General features: G+C 37.4%; 2 protein-coding genes across 5 annotated transcripts in view; both read left to right on the forward strand.

Annotated features, from left to right (window-relative positions):
- Positions 1-280: 280 nt before the first annotated feature.
- On the forward strand, positions 281-8057 carry pofut2 (protein O-fucosyltransferase 2). 3 transcript variants are annotated; one of them, XM_086267241.1, is made up of 10 exons: positions 281-510; positions 1111-1364; positions 1743-1887; positions 2866-2976; positions 3491-3557; positions 3805-3930; positions 4048-4228; positions 6213-6336; positions 6632-6659; positions 7662-8057. In XM_086267241.1, exons 1-10 carry the CDS (start codon positions 335-337, stop codon positions 7731-7733), a joined length of 1284 nt encoding a protein of 427 aa, XP_086123367.1. In that variant the 5' UTR covers positions 281-334; the 3' UTR covers positions 7734-8057. The 3 variants fall into 3 exon arrangements, with proteins under 3 accessions (XP_086123367.1, XP_086123366.1, XP_086123368.1); XM_086267242.1 differs by lacking the exon at positions 6632-6659 and adding an exon at positions 919-1009 and having other exon boundaries at positions 373-510; XM_086267240.1 differs by lacking the exon at positions 6632-6659 and having other exon boundaries at positions 283-510.
- A 3046-nt stretch (positions 8058-11103) lies between these two features.
- Positions 11104-20918, forward strand: part of abca12 (ATP-binding cassette, sub-family A (ABC1), member 12) — a 57354-nt gene continuing 47539 nt past the window's right edge. For both annotated transcript variants that reach the window (XM_086265909.1, XM_086265910.1), the window contains exons 1-18: positions 11104-11287; positions 11834-11914; positions 12037-12130; positions 13696-13831; positions 14550-14659; positions 14758-14825; positions 15262-15432; positions 15626-15819; positions 16109-16227; positions 16316-16419; positions 17342-17488; positions 17796-17962; positions 18157-18290; positions 18863-18993; positions 19178-19342; positions 19582-19790; positions 20041-20174; positions 20697-20805. In XM_086265909.1, the coding sequence (XP_086122035.1) occupies positions 11849-11914; positions 12037-12130; positions 13696-13831; positions 14550-14659; positions 14758-14825; positions 15262-15432; positions 15626-15819; positions 16109-16227; positions 16316-16419; positions 17342-17488; positions 17796-17962; positions 18157-18290; positions 18863-18993; positions 19178-19342; positions 19582-19790; positions 20041-20174; positions 20697-20805 (2258 nt within the window). In that variant the 5' untranslated portion in view covers positions 11104-11287; positions 11834-11848. The remainder of the gene's footprint in view (positions 11288-11833; positions 11915-12036; positions 12131-13695; positions 13832-14549; positions 14660-14757; positions 14826-15261; positions 15433-15625; positions 15820-16108; positions 16228-16315; positions 16420-17341; positions 17489-17795; positions 17963-18156; positions 18291-18862; positions 18994-19177; positions 19343-19581; positions 19791-20040; positions 20175-20696; positions 20806-20918) is intronic.

Consider the following 20918-nt stretch of genomic DNA (forward strand, 5'->3'; position numbering starts at 1 on the left):
TAATATTTTGATTAGATTCACTCACCTAATTCTACCTTTGACACTAGCTTTATCCTGTCTAGGGGTTGGAAATTAGCCATATAACTTGTGAAATATCTACTTAAAAAAAGTCTGATTGTGAATATGGCAGCACAGCACTGCCTGCACAGAAAGGAAGTATGTAGCAGTCAACTAGATATTTATATTTTAAAAATGTAAGTTATCTACATAGATAAACAAAACAAGAACAACAAATCTTTTGCACTCTGGCCTCGTTTTTGTCGTCTGCGTCTGCGATTGCTGGTTGCCCGGCAACCATGCAGACGCTTCCGGAAGTGCGTGGCTCAGAGTCAATATGGCGCAGAGCGTACTGAATAGACTACTGATGTTATTTGCTTCAGCGTGTTCTTTCAGTTCGTTCTTGCTGTCAGTTTTCGTCGCCCTTTCCGTATTCGATGAAGGAAATAGTGATAATGTATTTAGCGCAAGCCAGACGGTTACTGCACCCGTCGCTGCCGCCAGGGATTTGCGGTAAGTTTATAGCGTAACGGTGGGCTAACCAGCAATGCTAACGTAAATTTGGAAGCAGCTGTTCATTTAACCGTACAGGCAGTGTTTCTTTGTAGTTAACACGTCGGGTTTTTTTTCTTTTTGGCCTTTTAAGTCTATATTGATATCGTGCCAGCTTTGACTATGTCAAACGTCATCTTAATCTATTAAAAAAATTTACAATTTAATGCCTTCTTCCATAAAATTACCACAAATCCAGAACAGCCAGAACATTTTTGTTCTATAGTGGAGTTCTGAAACAACATGATTTCATTTGTGTTTACCTTTAATGCAGAATTTAGTGTTCTGGTTATTGTATGTGTATTATTGCTTTCTGTAGTTAGGTGATATGTATAAGTTATTTGTACCCATGCTTATTTGTTTGATCAGACTGTAACTTCCAGAATTGTTAAACAGCCTGCTGTAACAAAAAAAAGAGAGAAAACAACTGCCTGGGTCACTAAAAGCTAAATTTGCAACAGTGAGTAAGGCTTTCTAAAGTTTTAAGGTGGTACCTCAATTTTGGAAAGTATTAGCTACAGTATACAAATAATGTGTTATGCCTTTGTCTTGTCACCACAGGTACCTTTTGTATGATGTAAACCCTCCAGAGGGTTTCAATCTGCGCAGAGATGTCTATATTCGCATGGCTTCTCTGGTCAAGACATTGAGGAAAGAAGGAGATGACTGGGTGTTGGTGCTTCCCCCATGGGGTCGCCTTTACCACTGGCAGAGCCCTAACCTCCATCAAATCCGCATTCCATGGGGGGAGTTCTTCAGCCTTACTAGCCTTCAGGCCAACGTACCTGTTATTGAGTATGAAGAATTCATTGCTGGTGAGCATTTGGATGGGTGATGCAGACTAGGTTTCATTTTCATTTTTTTGAAAGAGATATATCTACGGTAATATATATAAAAAAATTCCCTTCCTGCCCCTGCTGGCGGTCTATCCTTCACGCTCAGGTCCTCTGGGAGCTTGAGGGTCCTGCGCTCTTCTGGACAGAGATCTCGGATGTTGTTCCTGGGATCTGCTGGAGCCACTCGCCTACCTTGTCCTAGGAACAGTTAAGATAGTGCGCAGGACCCTTAAGCTCCCAGGCCTCTGGACCCGAGCTTGAAAGGGAGTTTCAAGCTCAATAAATTAAAATATATAAATTAAAACCTTTTCCAACACAATTATTTGTTTATGGCAAACTGAACTCTCCTTGGTGTAGAAAATGGAGGCCCGTTTATAGACCATGTTCTGGTACTGCAAAACTATGCGGAAGGATGGACTGACGGAAAATGGGAGGAAAAGGTTGACGAGCGGCCATGCATCGAGAAGTTGATGTACTCCAAAGATAAACATGGCTACTACAGGTGATTAAACAATGCAGAAAACCAGCAACATTTATAAAACATTGCATTACGAATACAATACCACTCATACATTTTGTTACACACAACAACTAGATGCCATTATCTGTATCATGACAGGGGTCAGAAGTAAAGATGTGGGTATTAGTGTGATGAATATATTTGTTTTTTAGTAACAAAGATGTAATTACACAAGAAAATACACAAACCTACTTCATGTCTACAGTACTTTGCAAAAGTTTTGATTCACCCCTCATTTCTGTGAAATTTTCTTCCAAGGAGCCAGAAGTGGTCTTGAGAAATAGGTTTCCAAACCTTTTCAAGTTGTTTCAGGGTTTTAAAGTCTGGTCTTTCCACCTGGCCATTTTCAGAAAAATATTTTATGTTTGTTAAACCACTAGATACCACTTGACCCATGAATCATTAAAGCATAAAAAGCACCTGACTGATGGGATGAAGTAGTTTTGTGGCTACACATAACAGATAACTTAGCAAAGAACTTATTTTAAATTGGGGCTTGGGGATCAAATACTTATTTAACTCAATGACATGCATCAATTTATAATTTTAATTTAATGTGCCTTTATTTCTGGATTTTTGGTTGATATTCTATCTGTCGGCATTAAACTGAAACAACAAAAATTAGAGACTGTTCATTTCTTTGTAAATAAGCAAACTTACACATTCAGCAGTTATTTCCCCCCACTGTGTTTTGGCATGGTGCAGTGTGTCCTTAAAAAGTCCGAGGAAACTGGACAATTGGAGAACAAAAGAAGAAGTGCACACAGAATAAAATGATCTATTAGATTATAAAATATTGACTTTCAGTCTTCCTGGGACATATTACTGACATTTCTAGAAAAACATAAAGAAATGAGGTGTGGTTCGAGATCTTTGCACAATACTGTAGATAGCACATATTCACAGTTCTGTGTCTATCTGTGCCCACTACTTGCCACATGTATCTTGTCTGTTTTTTAGGGGCTGGTTTTGGGGATACGAAGAGACGAGAGCTCGAAATGTAACGTGTTTATCAGCACAAGGCCATGCATCCGTCATAGCACCGGTTCTTCAGAAAAACATTACAGCGACGTGAGTCTACAAAGGAACATGCTAATAAAAAAGTCACCAACCATACGTTATTGTTATTTGTTATCTGGCATCAGTCAAACGGTAAAAGCTGTTGAGTGATGCTGGTAAAACGTTTGGATTTAATGTAACATGTCTTCATTAAAAGTCACTATTTCCACCTTAAATTGAAATGACTTAAAACTCTAAAGAACTTTAAAACATTACATTAGTTCAACTTGGTGTACCATTTCAGTATAGGCATTACAATTAGACATTTCTATTCCTGGTGTGTAATTCAGAATACAAGTTAATATAAAAAAGTATGCATAATAACAGGGTGACATTGTCTCAACATAAAGCTGATCATATGATCATCATTTTAAAAAAATGATGATCATATGATCTTCTTTTTTTTGGAACATGTCTGAAAGATGATCTCGCTTCATTATTATTCAGCTCTGCCATTACTCATAGCTCTGTCAGATTTTATGACACCTACAGTGGTAATCTTGTTTGCATGCTGTTGTTTCTGCAGATCTGTTATGCTCGACCGAGCAGAGACGCTCCTTCATGATCACTATGCTGGGAAGGACTACTGGAATGTAAGTCAAGAACTATAGAATTTTCAGTTCGTGATACGTCACGTCTTATGTTTCAGGTTAGGTTAGGTCATCATAGGCAGTGTTATTCTTCCTAGACTTTTTCTATGTGTAGTATACTGCAGCATTACTGTGGCATCACTGTATTGTTACTGATAATAAGTTACATTATGTATCTTTTGCATTTTCAAAAACAATGGGATTCTGGGAAATTTTGCTGTCTGTAAACTGTGGTCTGTGTCTATTCTAGACACGACGCAGCATGGTTTTTGCAAAGCACCTGCGTCTCATAGGGGATAACTTCAGATCAAGACATCTAAACTCTACAGATGAAACAGACCATACGCCATACAGCGAGGACTGGACTCGTATGAAGGTTTGACAGTGACTTATAATAGTATATTTATGGGATTGTACTAGTTATGGGTGTGACCATTTTCCATGTTGAGCAGCATTTTAAAAAGTGATGTGCTATTTTTTGATCACTCCTCAGGCCAAGCCTGGCTCAGCTAAAGGTGGTTCATATCTGGGCGTCCACCTGCGCCGGAAAGACTTTATCTGGGGTCACAGAGAAGATGTGCCAAGTCTTAAGGGAGCTGTCAAAAAAATACGCAGCTTGATGAAAAAACATAAACTTGATAAAGTTTTTGTTGCGACAGATGCAGATGATGAAGGTAGTGACACACACACATTTTTAAAGATAGAGAAATTATACTTGTAATGCATTGAAGCTTCAGTGATTTGCATATTAAGTCAAGTTTTAGAACACTATTTTCTAGCTAATACTTATAATAAAATACAATCAGCTAATAATTCCTTTAACTCTTTGTCGGACGAGGGACCCTGTGTGGTAACTTGATTTACAAAATGTATAAATACAGTGGGGCAAAAAAGTATTTAGTCAGCCACCGATTGTGCAAGTTCCCCCACCTAAAATGATGACAGAGGTCAGTAATTTGCACCAGAGGTACACTTCAACTGTGAGAGACAGAATGTGAAAAAAAAATCCATGAATTCACATGGTAGGATTTGTAAAGAATTTATTCGTAAATTAGGGTGGAAAATAAGTATTTGGTCACCTCAAACAAGGAAAATCTCTGGCTCTCACAGACCTGTAACGTCTTCTGTGAGACGCTTTTCTGTCCCCCACTCGTTACCTGTATGAATGGCACCTGTTTGAACTCATCATCTGTATAAAAGACACCTGTCCACAGCCTCAAACAGTCAGACTCCAAACTCCGCCATGGCCAAGACCAAAGAGCTTTTGAAGGACACCAGGAAAAGTATTGTAGACCTGCACCAGACTGGGAAGAGTGAATCTACAATAGGCAAGCAGCTTGGTGTGAAAAAATCAACTGTGGGAGCAATCATCAGAAAATGGAAGACATACAAGACCACTGATAATCTCCCTCGATCTGGGGCTCCACGCAAGATCTCATCCCGTGGGGTCAAAATGATCATGAGAACGGTGAGCAAAGATCCCAGAACCACACGGGGGGACCTGGTGAATGACCTGCAGAGAGCTGGGACCAAAGTAACAAAGGTCACCATCAGTAACACACTACAACGGCAGGGAATCAAATCCCGCAGTGCCAGACGTGTTCCGCTGCTGAAGCCAGTGCATGTCCAGGCCCGTCTGAAGTTTGCCAGAGAGCACATGGATGATACAGCAGAGGATTGGGAGAATGTCATGTGGTCAGATGAAACCAAAGTAGAACTTTTTGGTATAAACTCAACTCGTCGTGTTTGGAGGAAGAAGAATACTGAGTTGCATCCCAAGAACACCATACCTACTGTGAAGCATGGGGGTGGAAACATCATGCTATGGGGCTGTTTTTCTGCCAAGGGGACAGGACGACTGATCCGTGTTAAGGACAGAATGAATGGGGCCATGTATCGTGAGATTTTGAGCCGAAACCTCCTTCCATCAGTGAGAACTTTGAAGATGAAACGAGGCTGGGTCTTCCAACATGACAATGATCCAAAACACACCGCCCGGGCAACAAAGGAGTGGCTCCGTAAGAAGCATTTGAAAGTCCTGGAGTGGCCTAGCCAGTCTCCAGACCTCAACCCCATAGAAAATCTGTGGCGGGAGTTGAAAGTCCGTGTTGCTCGGCGACAGCCCCAAAACATCACTGCTCTCGAGAAGATCTGCATGGAGGAATGGGCCAAAATACCAGCTACTGTGTGTGCAAACCTGGTAAAGACCTATAGTAAACGTTTGACCTCTGTTATTGCCAACAAAGGTTATGTTACAAAGTATTGAGTTGTATTTTTGTTATTGACCAAATACTTATTTTCCACCCTGATTTACGAATAAATTCTTTACAAATCCTACCATGTGGATTCATGGATTTTTTTTTCACATTCTGTCTCTCACAGTTGAAGTGTACCTCTGGTGCAAATTACTGACCTCTGTCATCATTTTAGGTGGGGGAACTTGCACAATCGGTGGCTGACTAAATACTTTTTTGCCCCACTGTATATATATATATATTGTAATATTGTCCAGTAATACTCTGTGGTTTAAATTTCTGAGTATTTCTGTGAGTTTTCAATAAATATTTAAAGAACAGTGCGAACATTTAGTAGTAGTTTATCTAATAGATAGTATACTTATATGATTTTATTATACTTGTTAATCTGTAAAATTTGCAGAAATAAAGGAGCTGAAAAAGTTGTTGCCAGACATAGTGCGCTTTGAGCCATCCACAGAGGACCTCGAACTCTTTAAAGATGGAGGAGTTGCCATAATTGACCAGTGGATATGTGCCCATGCAAGGTATATTTAGTTTCACGGTTTTAATACATTCAGTATTTAATGCATTATTTGATAACATTTGTGATAGTAGTAGTAATAAGGCAGGTTATTTATTTCAAAAAATATAAAATTACACATATATGACATGAAAATTGGTTAATTTGTCATTCCAGTCATTACAATTTTTAACATTAATATAACATTACGGTAGTGTTATTTTAGCTCTGTAGAGGAGTATTGAGTGAGAAAATATAAATAGATGATACATTTTGAGTTTTCAAATTTGTGGTGTTGCATGTCTTTCTAAACCGAGCAGCCTCAGCAGCAAGCACATACAGCTAATGGTAAGTTTCAAGGGGGAAATGTCATTCAGCCATTACCTATACTAAAAGGTAAATGCTGTCACATAGTGGCCAAACACCTTTATCCTTGAATGTAATGCACATTAGCTTGTCTGTGAAGGTTCTCAGTCATCCAGGTCATCGTAGTCAAAGGAGCTTGCAAAGAAAAGCGTCTGGACTTCTTTAAGTTACTTGAAGACGTTTCACCTCTCATCCGAGAAGCTTCTTCAGTTCTAAGGTCAAATGGCATTAAGGCCATCTATAATCCAGTTTTGAGATCCCTTCCCAGACGCCTTAACGCCCACTCACATCCTGGGCCATCTGATCTCAGGAATTCGCATGATAAGGTGGGGCCAGGTTTCACAATGAACTCACCCGAAACTCTGGCTGATTGGGACCCACACCCAGTTTCACACCTTGGCTCAGGCGATTAGAGGATCATCAGGGGGTCCTTTTGTCCCTCTGTGGGGGGTTACTCCCACTAGGTTTATATCTGGGACTCTCCACCATTTGACCTTAGAACTGAAGAAGCTTCTCGGATGAGAGGTGAAACGTCTTCAAGCAACTTAAAGAAGTCCAGACGCTTTTCTTTGCAAGCGCCTTTGACTGCACATTAGCTTGTAACTTATGGTAAAGGTGTTGTGTAGTTCAAAGTTCCCATTATTGTTGTGTACGGCTGTTCTTTATGATTTTGCCAGTAAACTAATTTAAGCTAAATGTAAAAATATCCCAAACTTTTTTCCCTTTAAATTAGACATAAAGGCACATTAATGTGCGTCAGTTTAAAAATGTTTGTTTGATTATTGTGGAAATACTAGTTCTTTAACCTATGCCCAACAGAAAATAGCTTAGATATTTCGATAGCTTTATCACTTGTTCCTGCCCATGGAAAATATTTCAACTTGAAAAACTACTCACGGTGACTCATGCTGTTCTCACCGTATTGCATAGTTTTCATGGACACCATCTTTCTTTGAATTTATATTTTTCTACGTGTCTTTCCAGATTTTTTATTGGAACATCAGTTTCCACTTTCTCTTTCCGGATCCACGAAGAGAGGGAAATTCTGGGCTTTGACCCCAAAACTACATACAACCGTTTCTGTGGGGACACTGAGAAAGAATGTGAACAGCCCACGCACTGGAAAATTGTTTATTGATGTGACCATTAAGAGTTTGGTTAGACAAAGGCCAAATGCAGTGTTTGGAATCTTCAAGATATTTTAATAATTTTGTTGTTCATTTTTATTTACGTTTCATGGTTTCAGTGTTGTGCTGCCAGGTTTGAAAAGACCGCTCTTTTGGACTTTATGCTAAATAGGCAAAGGAGAGGACTTCCAAACATGTAAACAGTATTAATTAAATTTTCAAAAAATAAAGCTGCTTACATTTTAGTTTTTTAGATTGTATACGTGCTATTTTTTGTTTTGTTTTTTAACTGTATTTTTCATTTTTATTTGTATTCATGGCAATGGTGAACAGATTATCTTGTAATGGAACAAAGAGTATTAGACGGTGTATTCTCATTTTAAATCCAGTGGGGTTTTTGAGGGGAGTTTTTTGTTGTTTTTTTTTCTACAAATTGGTAATCAAAGGTTATACTGTGAATTAGATTAAGAAAACTTGCTTTTGTGAAGTGTCTTATCAAGAAGCACAATCAATTATGATTTTAGAAACACAAAAACGTTTCACTTTTTTTATACAGTATCTGCCCTTTCATAATATTGTCAGTATTGGAACGGTAGGAAATTAAAAAACAGAAGTCAAGCATTTTACTTTGTAAATACCACCATGATGAAGACGTTACAATGCCTAATTTTTCCAGCCTGATTTTTAAACCGCAAACTGTTTCCAAGCATACACGATGCAATCCTAATTTAAAGTACTACAGGGAGTGGTATTGGCATAACACAAAGAAGTCACACATAACTTGCCATCAAACTGGTACTGTACAAAAGACTTGCATGTTTTTTTCAAGGCACTTTTACCTATTACCTTCCACCCTGCCAGAAACCTACTAAAACTAAAATAAAATATTTTGTTATTTCAGAATCTGATTAATACCACCACATAATTCCAATTCTCTTCAACTATAATTAAGTTTCCCCGGTACATATGTAAATGGAGATGTTTAATCAAGCTAGTTTACCGAATTACCTACAAATTGATTTTTTTCTGTAATTGTTCTGTTGTTTCAAAGAAACAAAAAGTGTTGCCACCCCTCACTTTTTGGGAAAATGAAAAAAAAGATGTATTGTCTTTTTAAAATATGTGTAAACATTTAGTTTATAAAGAAAAAAAACCAAAACAAAAAAAACCCCTTATTATACCATTCTGTTGAGATTGAAAGTCAAGACTCTTACAGTCGTACTTCTCTCCCGATCTAATAGGTCAGTGTTAAGTGACTTAAACAAAAGACATTCCTCTGAAAACGGTCAGGTACAAAAACTGGACTGAAAACAAGAGACAAAGCAGCCAATATCCAAAGAAAACCTTTGAAAGATCTTTAAAATGACTGAAGAACTATTGTTCCAGACACTTTATTACGATAAAGTCTGTGTCCTTGAAGGAAAAATATAAAACAATGGCTTGCTCATGACTTTCACACAACATTGTCATGAAAACTAACTTTATATAGAGCAAAGTCAAAAACAAGAGTGTATTATACATCACTGGATTCCAGTAGCTAGTCGAATAAGCTTCCTGCGGTAAGACAGTACACTGCATAAAACAGCTGACATTTTTTTTCCAGCACACTGCAAGATCACAAACCAGTATTGCTAGTCATATGTCACCTATGGCCTTGCTGGGCATAGGTGAAATGGCCCAACCCTATTCTTGCTGTCCATTGTTTCGCAGTTGTTGTTTTTATCAAACAATCAGGCTGAGTATTACATACTCAGCCTGCATAACAAATGTTAGTACCATAAAAGAAAGACTGGGTGACAGTAAATTTCTGCTCATACTCTGAGTTAAAGATAATGGAATGCACCATAATCTTCTTGATGCATGCTCAATCATCCAGGTAAGGAAATCTCCAAAGTTGATTCTGTTCATCTGGACGTAGCGTTTTCAGAGGCAGAAACATTTCGTCACTCATCTCATCCCACTTCCTTCATCATAGAATAGAATAGTCATGGTCAATGGCCATGAGCACCATTCACAAAGAGTTGGAGAATGGCTGCAATCACAGCATTGTACGATGACGAAAGATGCACCCTTAGGCCCCCTCCTCAATTCAGAGATGGTCTTTCCCTTTTCACGTAAATGGCCTCCTTGACTCCGCGCTCAAACCAGCATTCCTCCCTGTCCAGGATGTGTACATCCTCATCATTGAAAGAGTGTCCACTGGCCTGTAGGTGTAAAAGGACTGCAGAGTCCTGGCCTGACGAGGTAGCTCTTCTGTGTTGTGCCATCCGCTTTGCCAGATGTTGTTTGATTTCCCTGATGTATAAATCCTGGCAATCCTCCTGGCACTTAACAGCGTACACTATATGTTTGTAAGTTTATAAGACTGGGGAAACCTGCAGTCAGCTGAGATTGAAGAAGTCACTTGGATGAGTGACGAAACGTTTCTCCCACTGAAAAAGCTACGTCCAGATGAACAGAATCAACTTTTGGAGAATTCACCATAATGCAACAATGTCAATGTCAACATTTATTTTTCTCACAAGGTCTGTACAGGATGTTTGTACATTTGAAAGAAAGCTTCAGTCATATTATTCTTTTTGAAAATACAAGAACACAAATGAAATATGAATGTGTAAGATAATTTTTATTCATATGTAATTTATTACAATTGGTGATTCGATATCATTTAATTGGGCGGATCGTATTCCCTCTCAACATTATGTGGAAACAGTATTGTGTGTGAGTGCTAACTTTTCCCAATGGATCCCTCACACATATCATTGTGACTGTTCTCTGTGGAGACTTATACAGTAGCTCCTTGACAACACTAGATAATTAGGTGTGTAATTTCATACCTTGTAGATTTAATAAGAGGTTTAACTTTCACTGGTTATAGAAACGAAAAGAAGGCATTTAAGGTCAATGCAACCTTTAAATTTAGGTTTTCTATTTATCATTTAGGGCAAAATACAGAAACATTAAAAAGAAAAAATACCAGTTCTAATTCCGTCACATGCTTCTCTAAGCAGCTCTGGTTTTTCTCTAAATCTATCAGCTGTGATTATCTGAGGTAACAAGAATCTACTTAAATATTGTAGTAAGATAAATATAAAGATAAAGCGTCCTCAAGTAACGCCCTTTCTTGTACCAGTGTATGCGATTTCTTGTTCTAAGAGATGCGGCCCATTTTTGTTGTTGTGGGCACAGGTGCAACAGGAGAACACGCCCTTTTTCATTCCAGATTTTCCTTTTCATACACGCAAGCACAAGACAAGCGACAGAGAGGTTGAGGTTGTCAGTATTGTTGTTGCTTTTACACTAACCGCGGTGGCATTCAGAGAGGGTTTTTTCCTACGTTTGAGCGTGGTCTTCTTCTGTCTTACTCCGGTGAACAACTGATGGAAAGGGCTTCCTGCTAGGAGCCATGCCCTCCCTGGCAAATCTGCGAGCGACACTCACATAACAAATAATTTGAGCTATTAAAAGGAAAGCGGCTGCGAGGTGAGTGCGCAGTGGACTATTTTTTTGAGTGCCTATCTTAAATGAGCTAAACTCAATTACAACATTGATGTAATTTACATTTCTGTTATTTATTATTAGTTTAAACCTACCGTTTATTTCCGCAAGTTTGCGCTATAGACGTTAGCTACAGTTGATGAGACTTGTAGAAAAGAAGAAAAAAAAAACTGTCATATGATTTAAGTAACCTATATGTGAGCTACTTAATGAATACACTCTCACCAAGTTATATAATAGCTTTTTTTCGCACCTATCCTAAAATGTCAATGTGAATTTTGTCACTCTCTCTCCCTCTCTCTCTCTCACTTTATATATATATATATATATATATATATATATATATATATATATATATATATATATATATATATATATATATATATATATATATATATATATTTAAGATAGATAGATAGATAGATAGAGATATACTGGGATCATGGAATCCCAGTATATCTCTATATCTCATAATTTAATGGAATGAAAAATATCATTTTTAACTTTGTTTCCTTTTTTTCCTTATTTTAGCCTCTTCCACCAGTGATGGCCTTCTTTCGCCAACTTCAACTTCTTCTCTGGAAGAATGGACTGGCTGTAATTAGACGGCCAGTGAGTGAGATTCAAAGAGTCCAAAATATCTAGTTAATTACCTAAGAATGAAAAAATGGCATTCTGCACATCCCTGAAATGAATATTATTACAAAGCTTTAAAATATGTTGTGTTTTTTCAGGTATGGTCCCTGACTCTGATCGCCTGGCCTTTGATCATCTTCATCATCCTTGCTGTGACCCGCCACCAGTTCCCTGCTGTTGTGAGGGAAACATGTAAGTGTAAAAAAATCAATTGCTGCTAATTCTGCAAACAAAATCAAGCCTTTTTTTAACCTCATATTGAAAATGCACAACCTGCCTATTCCACTGTAAGCGTCCCTTACAACAATCAAAAATATTTTTTTAATGAGTAGAAGCTTTGTTTGGAAATATTAACTTACATTTTGCATTACTGGTGTTTTGTTTTTGTTGGGTTTTTTTATTTAACTTTTATTAGTTTTAAAGGGTACTCTTGAAACTTACCTTTCTGATAGTTATGTAAGTAATGACACAATATTAACTCGATTGGACCGCATTCTTTTGTTTGTCATCTTAAAGGTCAGCAGGTAAATACTTGGAGACATTCTAGTTTTGCAACCAAAGTAAACAAATGGACAACTAAATGCAAACATCAATGGTCCTTCAGATTTGAGCCTATCCCATCACTATTGACATGGTGTTTGTTCTGCTTTATCATTTAATGCCTACTGACATCACATTTACTCTGCTTTAGATTTGTGTGAAACTTTAAAAGGAGAGGCTTTTGAGATACCTTTGTTTTGCCACCTACAGCCTTTTTTAAATAACAAGGTTAATGGTTAACAGAGAGCCAGGTTCTCAAACAGCTTTCAGCCTAAAAACCCCCCACATGTAATCACAGCAACATTAAGAATTGGTATATCTAAATTTCAATAAAATCCTTAAAAAACCACAGGAATAACCTTCTTTCTCATGGTAATGTTCACCATGGGAAACAACACTTTTAGATGACTAGTTGATCCTGTCACATTTGGTGGTTCAGGTTTGATTGGCAGATTGGATTTGAAAGATATGTGAATTCACTTGAACTTTAATAACCCAGTGTTCAAACTTTTTAGTAAAACAGTCAAACCAATAGGACCTCTTCTTGCCCCTGAGATACCGTTTAGTGGGTATTTTATTTTATACCTGGTTGAAAGAGACACAGAGTCAGAATGCGCCAAAATCTGACTGGTGTATAAACGTTTTTGGAGACAGCAAAGCAGTTCTCATTTTTAGTTTTAACTGCTACATGTTCCATATTTTTTAAGTAAAGTTACTCCATATGTTATATTGTTCCTATAGAACTAGCGGTATACGGAATATCTTTTAGTTCTGAAGGAAAAATGCACCTATGCAGTATGTTCTAGCTTTCAAAACTTGCACGTCATGGCAATCAATCAAAAATTACCTGATTAAACACAGGTCATTCTGAGTTAATCTTTGGATCTCTCTTTTTTGTCCGATACAATAGCTCAGATTGTTTTCTAACAAAGAAGGCAGAGGTTGCGCACCGGTCATGAAACCCATGTACAGTAATGCTGTAGATGCTTCTAACTATTCCAGGAACTTCTCAGACAGAGTGTTTGTACAACTGTTTCTCAGTATCAGATATCCTATTGTCGTTCACATTATTATCTTGAATTGATGTCATTTTTAAAGCTTCTGAACTATCTGCATTTGCCAAATGCATGCAATTACGTACCTAGAAACAATTCTTAATGAATATGACATTTTCCAGTTTCATCACTACAGCAAAACCTTTATCATATCTCCTCTAGGTTATGTGGGTCCCCGAAACCTCCCCAGCACAGGCTTATTTCCTTTCCTCCAGACCCTCATGTGCAACACAGATAGCAGTTGCCATAACACATCTCGCCTGGTAGAACCAACAACATCAAAGTCGAGGAAAGCAAGGTACCTTCTTCGTCAGTATACTCAGTGTATATACAGTCAATGTATATAATCTGCAATCTAAGTGCTAAAACATATTTACAAATTGCATATTTACTGCAACTATGATTTAAGTCAATAACCCTTCATATATTATTGTTTAAAACTACATTTTGAACTCTGCTGACTTTAAATCACATTAGGATCACAGCATCACGTGACATGATTAGTCAGTGTGTGATCATGAAAATTTGGCAACAACAGACTTTTCCCTGTGGAGGAAGGGAAGGATCTTAACCCTTACCTATCACATTACACGTGCTAACAAATGCCATTATCTGGAAGCTTCTTTGATTTAAATTCCCTGAATTGGAATGTCAATGGCTGCTAGAAGAACCTGTTTGTCTACTTCTTATCTACCAGTACATTTTACTTAGGCTTCATTTCAGGGAACAAGAATATTGTTCGGTTAGGTTTCTTTTCAGGGACTCAAAGTGTCATCGAGTTAAGCTTCATTTTAATGAACCAAAGTATTGTAGAGTTAGGTTCTATTTCAGTGAATTGCAGTATTATAAATATGATTACTGTAATGCATGGTCAAAATCAAGCGCCTTAAACACAGAAACAAAAGGTATTTTTAATTTAAGACAGAAAGATGAAACCTTTAGCACTAAAAGGGTCCTAAATGCATCTAATAGAATATATTTACTACCTCACCTGCCCTGTTATACCTGTACCACAGGTCTGTGACAGAGAGTTCTCCACTGGAGAGTCTTGGTCAAGTGGGGGATTTTCTTTCCAACAACTTCACCAATGATCATGCAGAACTGTTTAAACTGCTGGACAATTTGGGTACGTTGCTCAACTAACATAATCACTTTGATCTAAATGGTTATCTAGTATTTATCAAAGTCCTGCAGTTTTTCACAATATCTTTTTGCTTTTTAAAGGCACATCTCACCATGGAAGTCCTAAAAATGCTCCTGTAACGACTTTCTTCAACAGTACCAAAGATCAGGTGGGTATTGTGGAGAAATAAAAGAAGATACAAGGGTTCTCAGTACTAGTACAGTTTGTATTAAGAGCTGATTGATAGCATCTTCAGTCAAGTTTGAAAATGATCCTGTAGGTCCTGTAGATCATAGTCAAACCTCAAGGTTGCATTGCAGCAATGGCTACAAAACATGTACTGCATTTATTTACTAAGCACACTTATACTTATTTATGTTGTTACTAAACGTATACCCAGTCCAAGATTTGAAAGATAACTAGATAGATGGATAAATTTATGTGTCAAAAATATTCAGTTTCCCCTACAACCATGCTGCTGTTACTGACTAAATTTGGAGATATTGCATTTACAATTTCTAATAATGTTGTGTTAGCAGACCAGTTGTATATTTGCTAGTAATAATAACAACAACATGCATTCACCTAAACTGCATTTCTTGCAGGAGAACCTGGATAACATGCTTGAGTCAGCCAACCTGTTAAAGAGGGCCATTTGCACTGTGACTCTGCCCATGCTGAACGAAAGCTCGCTAGATGTTTTCACCAATGCTGTGTTCACTTTCTGCAAGACCAATAACACAGTGTTCGAAGTCTCACTCTATACAGTCAATCAGGTATATTTTTGTGTTTGCACTTGATCCTATACATTTTGTGAAATATAGGCCCATGTATGTTAGGTCGGCTTTAGTCAGCACACTGCAATGACACTAACCAAATGTATTCTTTTCTATTTGTTTTGTGTTTAGTATTTTTTGTAATTGAATCTTGCTTTAGGAGGCTTAGATACTTTCTCTGTCTGGTTGTCAGATACTTGAAGAATGGATGCTGACCCAACCAGAGGAATTGATGGAGGTGGCATGGGTGACAGTGACATTCCTCAATCAGCTGCAAAATGACAGCTTGCTATGGGACCGTCTTCTAGCTCTTCCTCAGCTCTTTTCAGATGGTTCTGTTGACCAAATGCTGAGAACACTGGAAGACATACTCAAGCACCTACAGGGGTAAAGTATTTTCAGTGATGAAACAGTTTTTAAAAAATAAATGAAGGTAGCGGAAGTAAGGGGTTAACGTAGTATGTCAGATTATTTTAAAGAATGGAATAGCAAAATCAAACCATATTTAGTAAAAAATAACATATCAGTACCTATTAGTGGTCAATAAAAGCTTGAAAACTGGTGAATTCAGCTTAGAAGTACTCTTGATATTGCCTTTCACTTTTTTAAACTATATTTCCAGTCCATACTATATTTTGGACTTGAAGATTTAATGCTTCTGAAATTGTCTCTTTAGTGATGCATATACCATGGAGGAAGATTTCCCTGAGACCAGTGGCCCGCTCTCCAAGTATGATTCATTTCTTGCTGAAGCCATCAGAGTGATCACCTATATCAATCATTGGCCTGGCAAAAGTAACTATGGACCATTTGCTTTACTGTAAATACTCTATGTATCACCCATGTCTGCTAATATCTGACAGTGTGCTTGAATTCTTCATAGATGTCACCATTCCCCTTGGAAAACTGGTCACAAATGACTCACTAGGAACAACGGTGAAATTCCTCGTAGAAAATGTTTTGGATTATGAGATACCACTGGATAAGGTATGCATTATCACGCAACAGTTCAGTAAACAGTACTATGCAAAGAAATAGCAATGCCACAGAAGGCAGTTCCTTTCATGTGAAAAAAGGTAATAGCAAAAGAGTTCTACATGTGCCTTTCAATACATTGCACATTAAATATTTCTAGTTATAAGGTTAAAAAAAGTCATCATCTCTTTCTTCAGGGTCATTAAGCTGGTCTTAGGGATTTTAATTCTAATAAGGAAGTTATTTATGCAACAACAACAGTTCCACAAAGAGGGTTGTGAGGGTTGTGTACGATTCATTTACACATTTACACAGACACATCCTGTTAAACTTTTACTTTCTTGTCTTTACTGAACAGTGGTAACTCATATGAAGAGATTTTACGTGAGAATGTCAGAGCAATGGTACAAATCCAAGTTCAGGAAAGTCATTTATTCAAACCACATATTTAAACCAACAACAAAATATTTTAACACAGTTAAGAAGCTTGCAGGGAGTAGTTGTCCACTCACTTTTACAAACACATATGAAGTACAACTGTTTTTCTCTTAGTAATTTGAATTTCTGGCTTTATTTTTAGCTGAAAGTCTGGTTGTTCCAAAGTGCTCACAAAACATTTCCTGGAAACTGAATTTCACAATGGGAATTAGAAAACAAGATTCAAATGAGGGAAAACAGAGACATAAAATTTGCATGTAGAGCAAATAAACATTTTGATAAGTAATATAGTGACTGTATTTGTTTTTGCTCCTTAAAGTGATATTACTCTCTATCAGACCATACTATAGACAGAATATGCAACTATTAAGGATACTGCCTAACATTAGCTAAGTTAAAATTGTCTAAAGCATATTCCAGTTAAAGAACCCACTTAAAGCTAACATATATATTTACTTTTTTGGTTAACACTATCATCTCTCCATGACCATTGTAGGCTTTCGGCCTGATGTTGGACAAAGATCTGGTGCGTTCTTATCTGTGTGATAACAGCAGCAACATCTTGTGGTCAGCAACAGCATGCAGCTCAGGAATTGTGGACAAGGTTCTAAGCATGATCAGCACAGAAAAGGTGGCAAGACAGGTAGGCTAATGTTATTAGCATTAACAGAGAGAATCACATATATAAGAAATAAAATTTTCTTTTAATTCCTTTTCCATTGTTTTGATTGTTTTTTAAAATTGTTCCATATGCTCCCAACTTGCTTTCCCAATGCGACTTACGATTAAGAGCATGCCAAATAATTATTTGATGACATTCGAAATGCTTTCGTGATAGTAAGAAGCAACCACATCTTCCAATCCACACCTGCACAGAAACCTCAACGGTATTCAGTTGGCAGTGGCTTTACAATATTGATGTTTTGATGAGATTCATGTTTCGTTCCCAGGTTTTCCTGGCCTGGATTAAGGAGGTTGCTAAACATGACGTGCTCTTTGCCAGAGGACTGGTCTACAATCTGACTGGATATTTCTCTTCAGGAGAATCTGAAGCCTCCAACATCACAAGGACCAGGCGCAGCTCAGATACAGAACCACAAAACGCAGAGGAAGAGCTGTGAGTACAGTGTTTTCTCCAATTTAAATAATACTAGTAGAAAATCAATTGAAGCTAAAATGACTGTTCTTCTTACCTTTGATCTGAAGCTGATAAAACTTTCGTATTACTTATTTGTTCTGCTAGTTCTCCTGTGATTCTTGTAATTTTGATGTCTTGTGCTTTAAGCTGAGTCTTATCATTTGCTTTGTTAGGTTTCTGAACATCGGTCAGGCAGCATTGGAGCTTGTACAAAATGTGCCTGAGGTGAATACGGTTGTCCAGGGCATCCTCAGAACTGGTTATCAGTCCATGAAGCTAGCATCAGAGACCATTGACATGCTAAAAGGTATGACAACAAAGCATCATGTCCATAGTGAGGTCTCACCTGTGAGAGCATTTATTTGAAAATTAACATTACGGTGAATGTTTCACTTTTATTTCCAGCACTATTAAAATGGCTTTCCAATCATTATTGGTGATTCTTATACATCCAACAGGGAAACATAAACTAAAATAAAAATAAAAGACATGGGCTGTAAGAATGTCAGGTTTATAAAGAGAGCAGCATTTGAGAAATAGAGAAGCTTGTGCACTCAGCGGACATTTTGCTTTATCATCAGTTGCGTTACACAATACATACCAAAGACATGAATGGAAAAAGTTCACACCCTTTCTCATGGGACTGATGAAAGATGAAATGTTGAACCCAATAAGATTAGTTAGCCTGTGGGAAAGTACACACACACACAAAACAACAAAACAAGCAAAACTGGACAAAACAACACTTGTACTGAAGTGATATGTGTGTCTTTTGTAACTTAACAAAGTGTCTAAACTAGGAAAAGTTACTGATTTTATGGCCTAATCCAAAAACCAATTTTCTCACTAAGTTGAGTTTGGTTTGTTTCTGTCTTGCAGACATTCTAGAGAATGTCCTGGAAGATGCTAATGACCTCCAAATGATTTATCATACGTTGCTGACAAACCAGTCCGAGTCACGCGCTTTGATGGACCGTGTCCTCAACAGTGTGATGGAAGTAGTTATGAAGGTATGTAGGATTTATGTTGACTGACCTTAACTTTTAGCCTGTGAACAGGTTCTGTGTCAAAATCTGGCATCTTACACATGTGATCTCCGCTGTCAGTTGAGCTTTTTATTGTCACTTCATACATTAAGTATCTCCCTCAAGGCTTCCGCAGTAAATCAGATGATGTGTTGTTCTGTTTTACCAGGTGATGTCGACTGAGGATGTAAAATGTGAAGAAGTTCTGGCTTCCTTGGACTGGCTGTTATCCATCAATAGCATAAAAACTGAAGTATGGACAGCACTGATCTGCCCCAACAACGGGAATCTGCAACAAGCTTTGCTGATGGACTGGGAGGACTTGATTAAAAAGGTAAAAATATATTTTATGTGCAACTTGTGGTCTAAAAAAATGCTATATTATGTAATAATTTTTTACTACATTATAAAAAATAAACTTACTCAAGTGAAAAGCAACAGATTCTTAACAAGGAAGGCTTAATTCTATAAATTAAAAAGTATAAATATGTTTTTTTTAAGGATTTATTAATTTATTTTGCTTTAACTGTTTAAAGAAACAATTTCTTATATTGTTCATATTATAATCCCCAGGGACAAGATCTGTACTCCATCCTAACAGGCGAAGCAGATTTCAACATAACACTTCCCATGATTCTGTCTGAGTGGCACGAGCTGTATGAGGAGAGCTTGGAGTTTGCTGAGATTTTGACCGAAATGACAGAAAAGCTGGATGAAGAATACTGGATGAACTGGATACCCGACAACAACACCCAGTTTGTTTCTGGAGCTCTTCAAAACAGGTCTTGACAAAGTGTTCATTTTCTACTTGGATAACAACATAGCATAACAAACTTAGCACATAAGAAACAGGCCTAACATACGGGGGTTCTTTTGGTAACTAGATTTAAGTTTGATAAGACTGTGCAGATTTTCCCACTTTAGTAAATGTAATAGAAGAAAACAGATTTCAGATAATGTGCACAATGCTTTACAAGGTGTGTGTTATTACTTTACTGACTCAGACATGTTGTGATTTTTCTTTGCTTATAGTCTTGTGTGGTTTATGATCAGTCTTGGTGAAAGAATTGAAAATAGTGATCAGTGGCCACCGGTAAAGGACTACTTCCACATTGCTTACTGGATTTTGAACTACCACCCTGATGTCACCACTCAGCCAGCAAACTGTGAGTTCCTCTTCTCTTCTCTTCTCTTCTCTTCTCTTCTCTTCTCTTCTCTTCTCTTCTCTTCTCTTCTCTGAACTGAACTGAACTGAACTGAACTGAACTGAACTGAACTGAACTGAACTGAACTGAACTGAAAACTAACAATATACAAATATCATACAAATATATCTAAATACTGAAGAAGCTTGAACTGAAGCTTCTTCAGTTCAAAGTGAAGAAGCTTCTCAGATGAGAGGTGAAACGTCTTCAAGCAACTTAAAGAAGTCCAGACGCTTTTCTTTGCAAGCTCCTTTGACTACGATGACCTGGATGACTGAGAACCTTCACAGACATATTTTTAGACAATATGTGACTACTAAACTGTGTTCAACAAAAGAAAGGATTAAAGTTGTATTTTATTATAATTCTACAAATCAAAGGAGCTCAGTTACAAAATATATTTATTTAGTATACGTGTAAAAGCCTGTTAATCCGGTTTGTTCCAGTCAATGCAGCTAATTCCTAGCATGTGTTGCTTTGTAGGTTCTTTGAACAAGAACTTAGCCCTTCATTGTGACACTGGTTTCAACTGGCCACACTTTGTTCAAGCAATGACTCAGGCTCTGATGTCACCAAGTGATGCCCTTGTGAAGTAAGTGACAAAGATTTTTTAGTTTTGATTGAAATATACATGGAAATTTTATGCTTTAGAATTGAAGCATGTCTTCTGCTTTTTAAAAACATAATAATCAGTGTAGATAAAGA

The sequence above is a fragment of the Aulonocara sp. 'chitande type north' Nkhata Bay genome, linkage group LG16, assembly GCF_057382095.1.
Source record: "Aulonocara sp. 'chitande type north' Nkhata Bay isolate Kocher_YH1m ecotype deep benthic linkage group LG16, A_spYH_male_GT1.1, whole genome shotgun sequence".
In the NCBI taxonomy this organism is placed as follows: domain Eukaryota; kingdom Metazoa; phylum Chordata; class Actinopteri; order Cichliformes; family Cichlidae; genus Aulonocara; species Aulonocara sp. 'chitande type north' Nkhata Bay.

Excerpts from the sequence above, each read along its gene's own strand:
- pofut2 (XM_086267240.1), top strand. The coding sequence starts at position 335 with ATGGCGCAGAGCGTACTGAATAGACTACTGATGTTATTTGCTTCAGCG. Across the intron at positions 511-1,110 it reads GCTGCCGCCAGGGATTTGCG|GTACCTTTTGTATGATGTAA; the intron begins GTAAGTTTATAG and ends TTGTCACCACAG. Across the intron at positions 1,888-2,865 it reads GATAAACATGGCTACTACAG|GGGCTGGTTTTGGGGATACG; the intron begins GTGATTAAACAA and ends TCTGTTTTTTAG.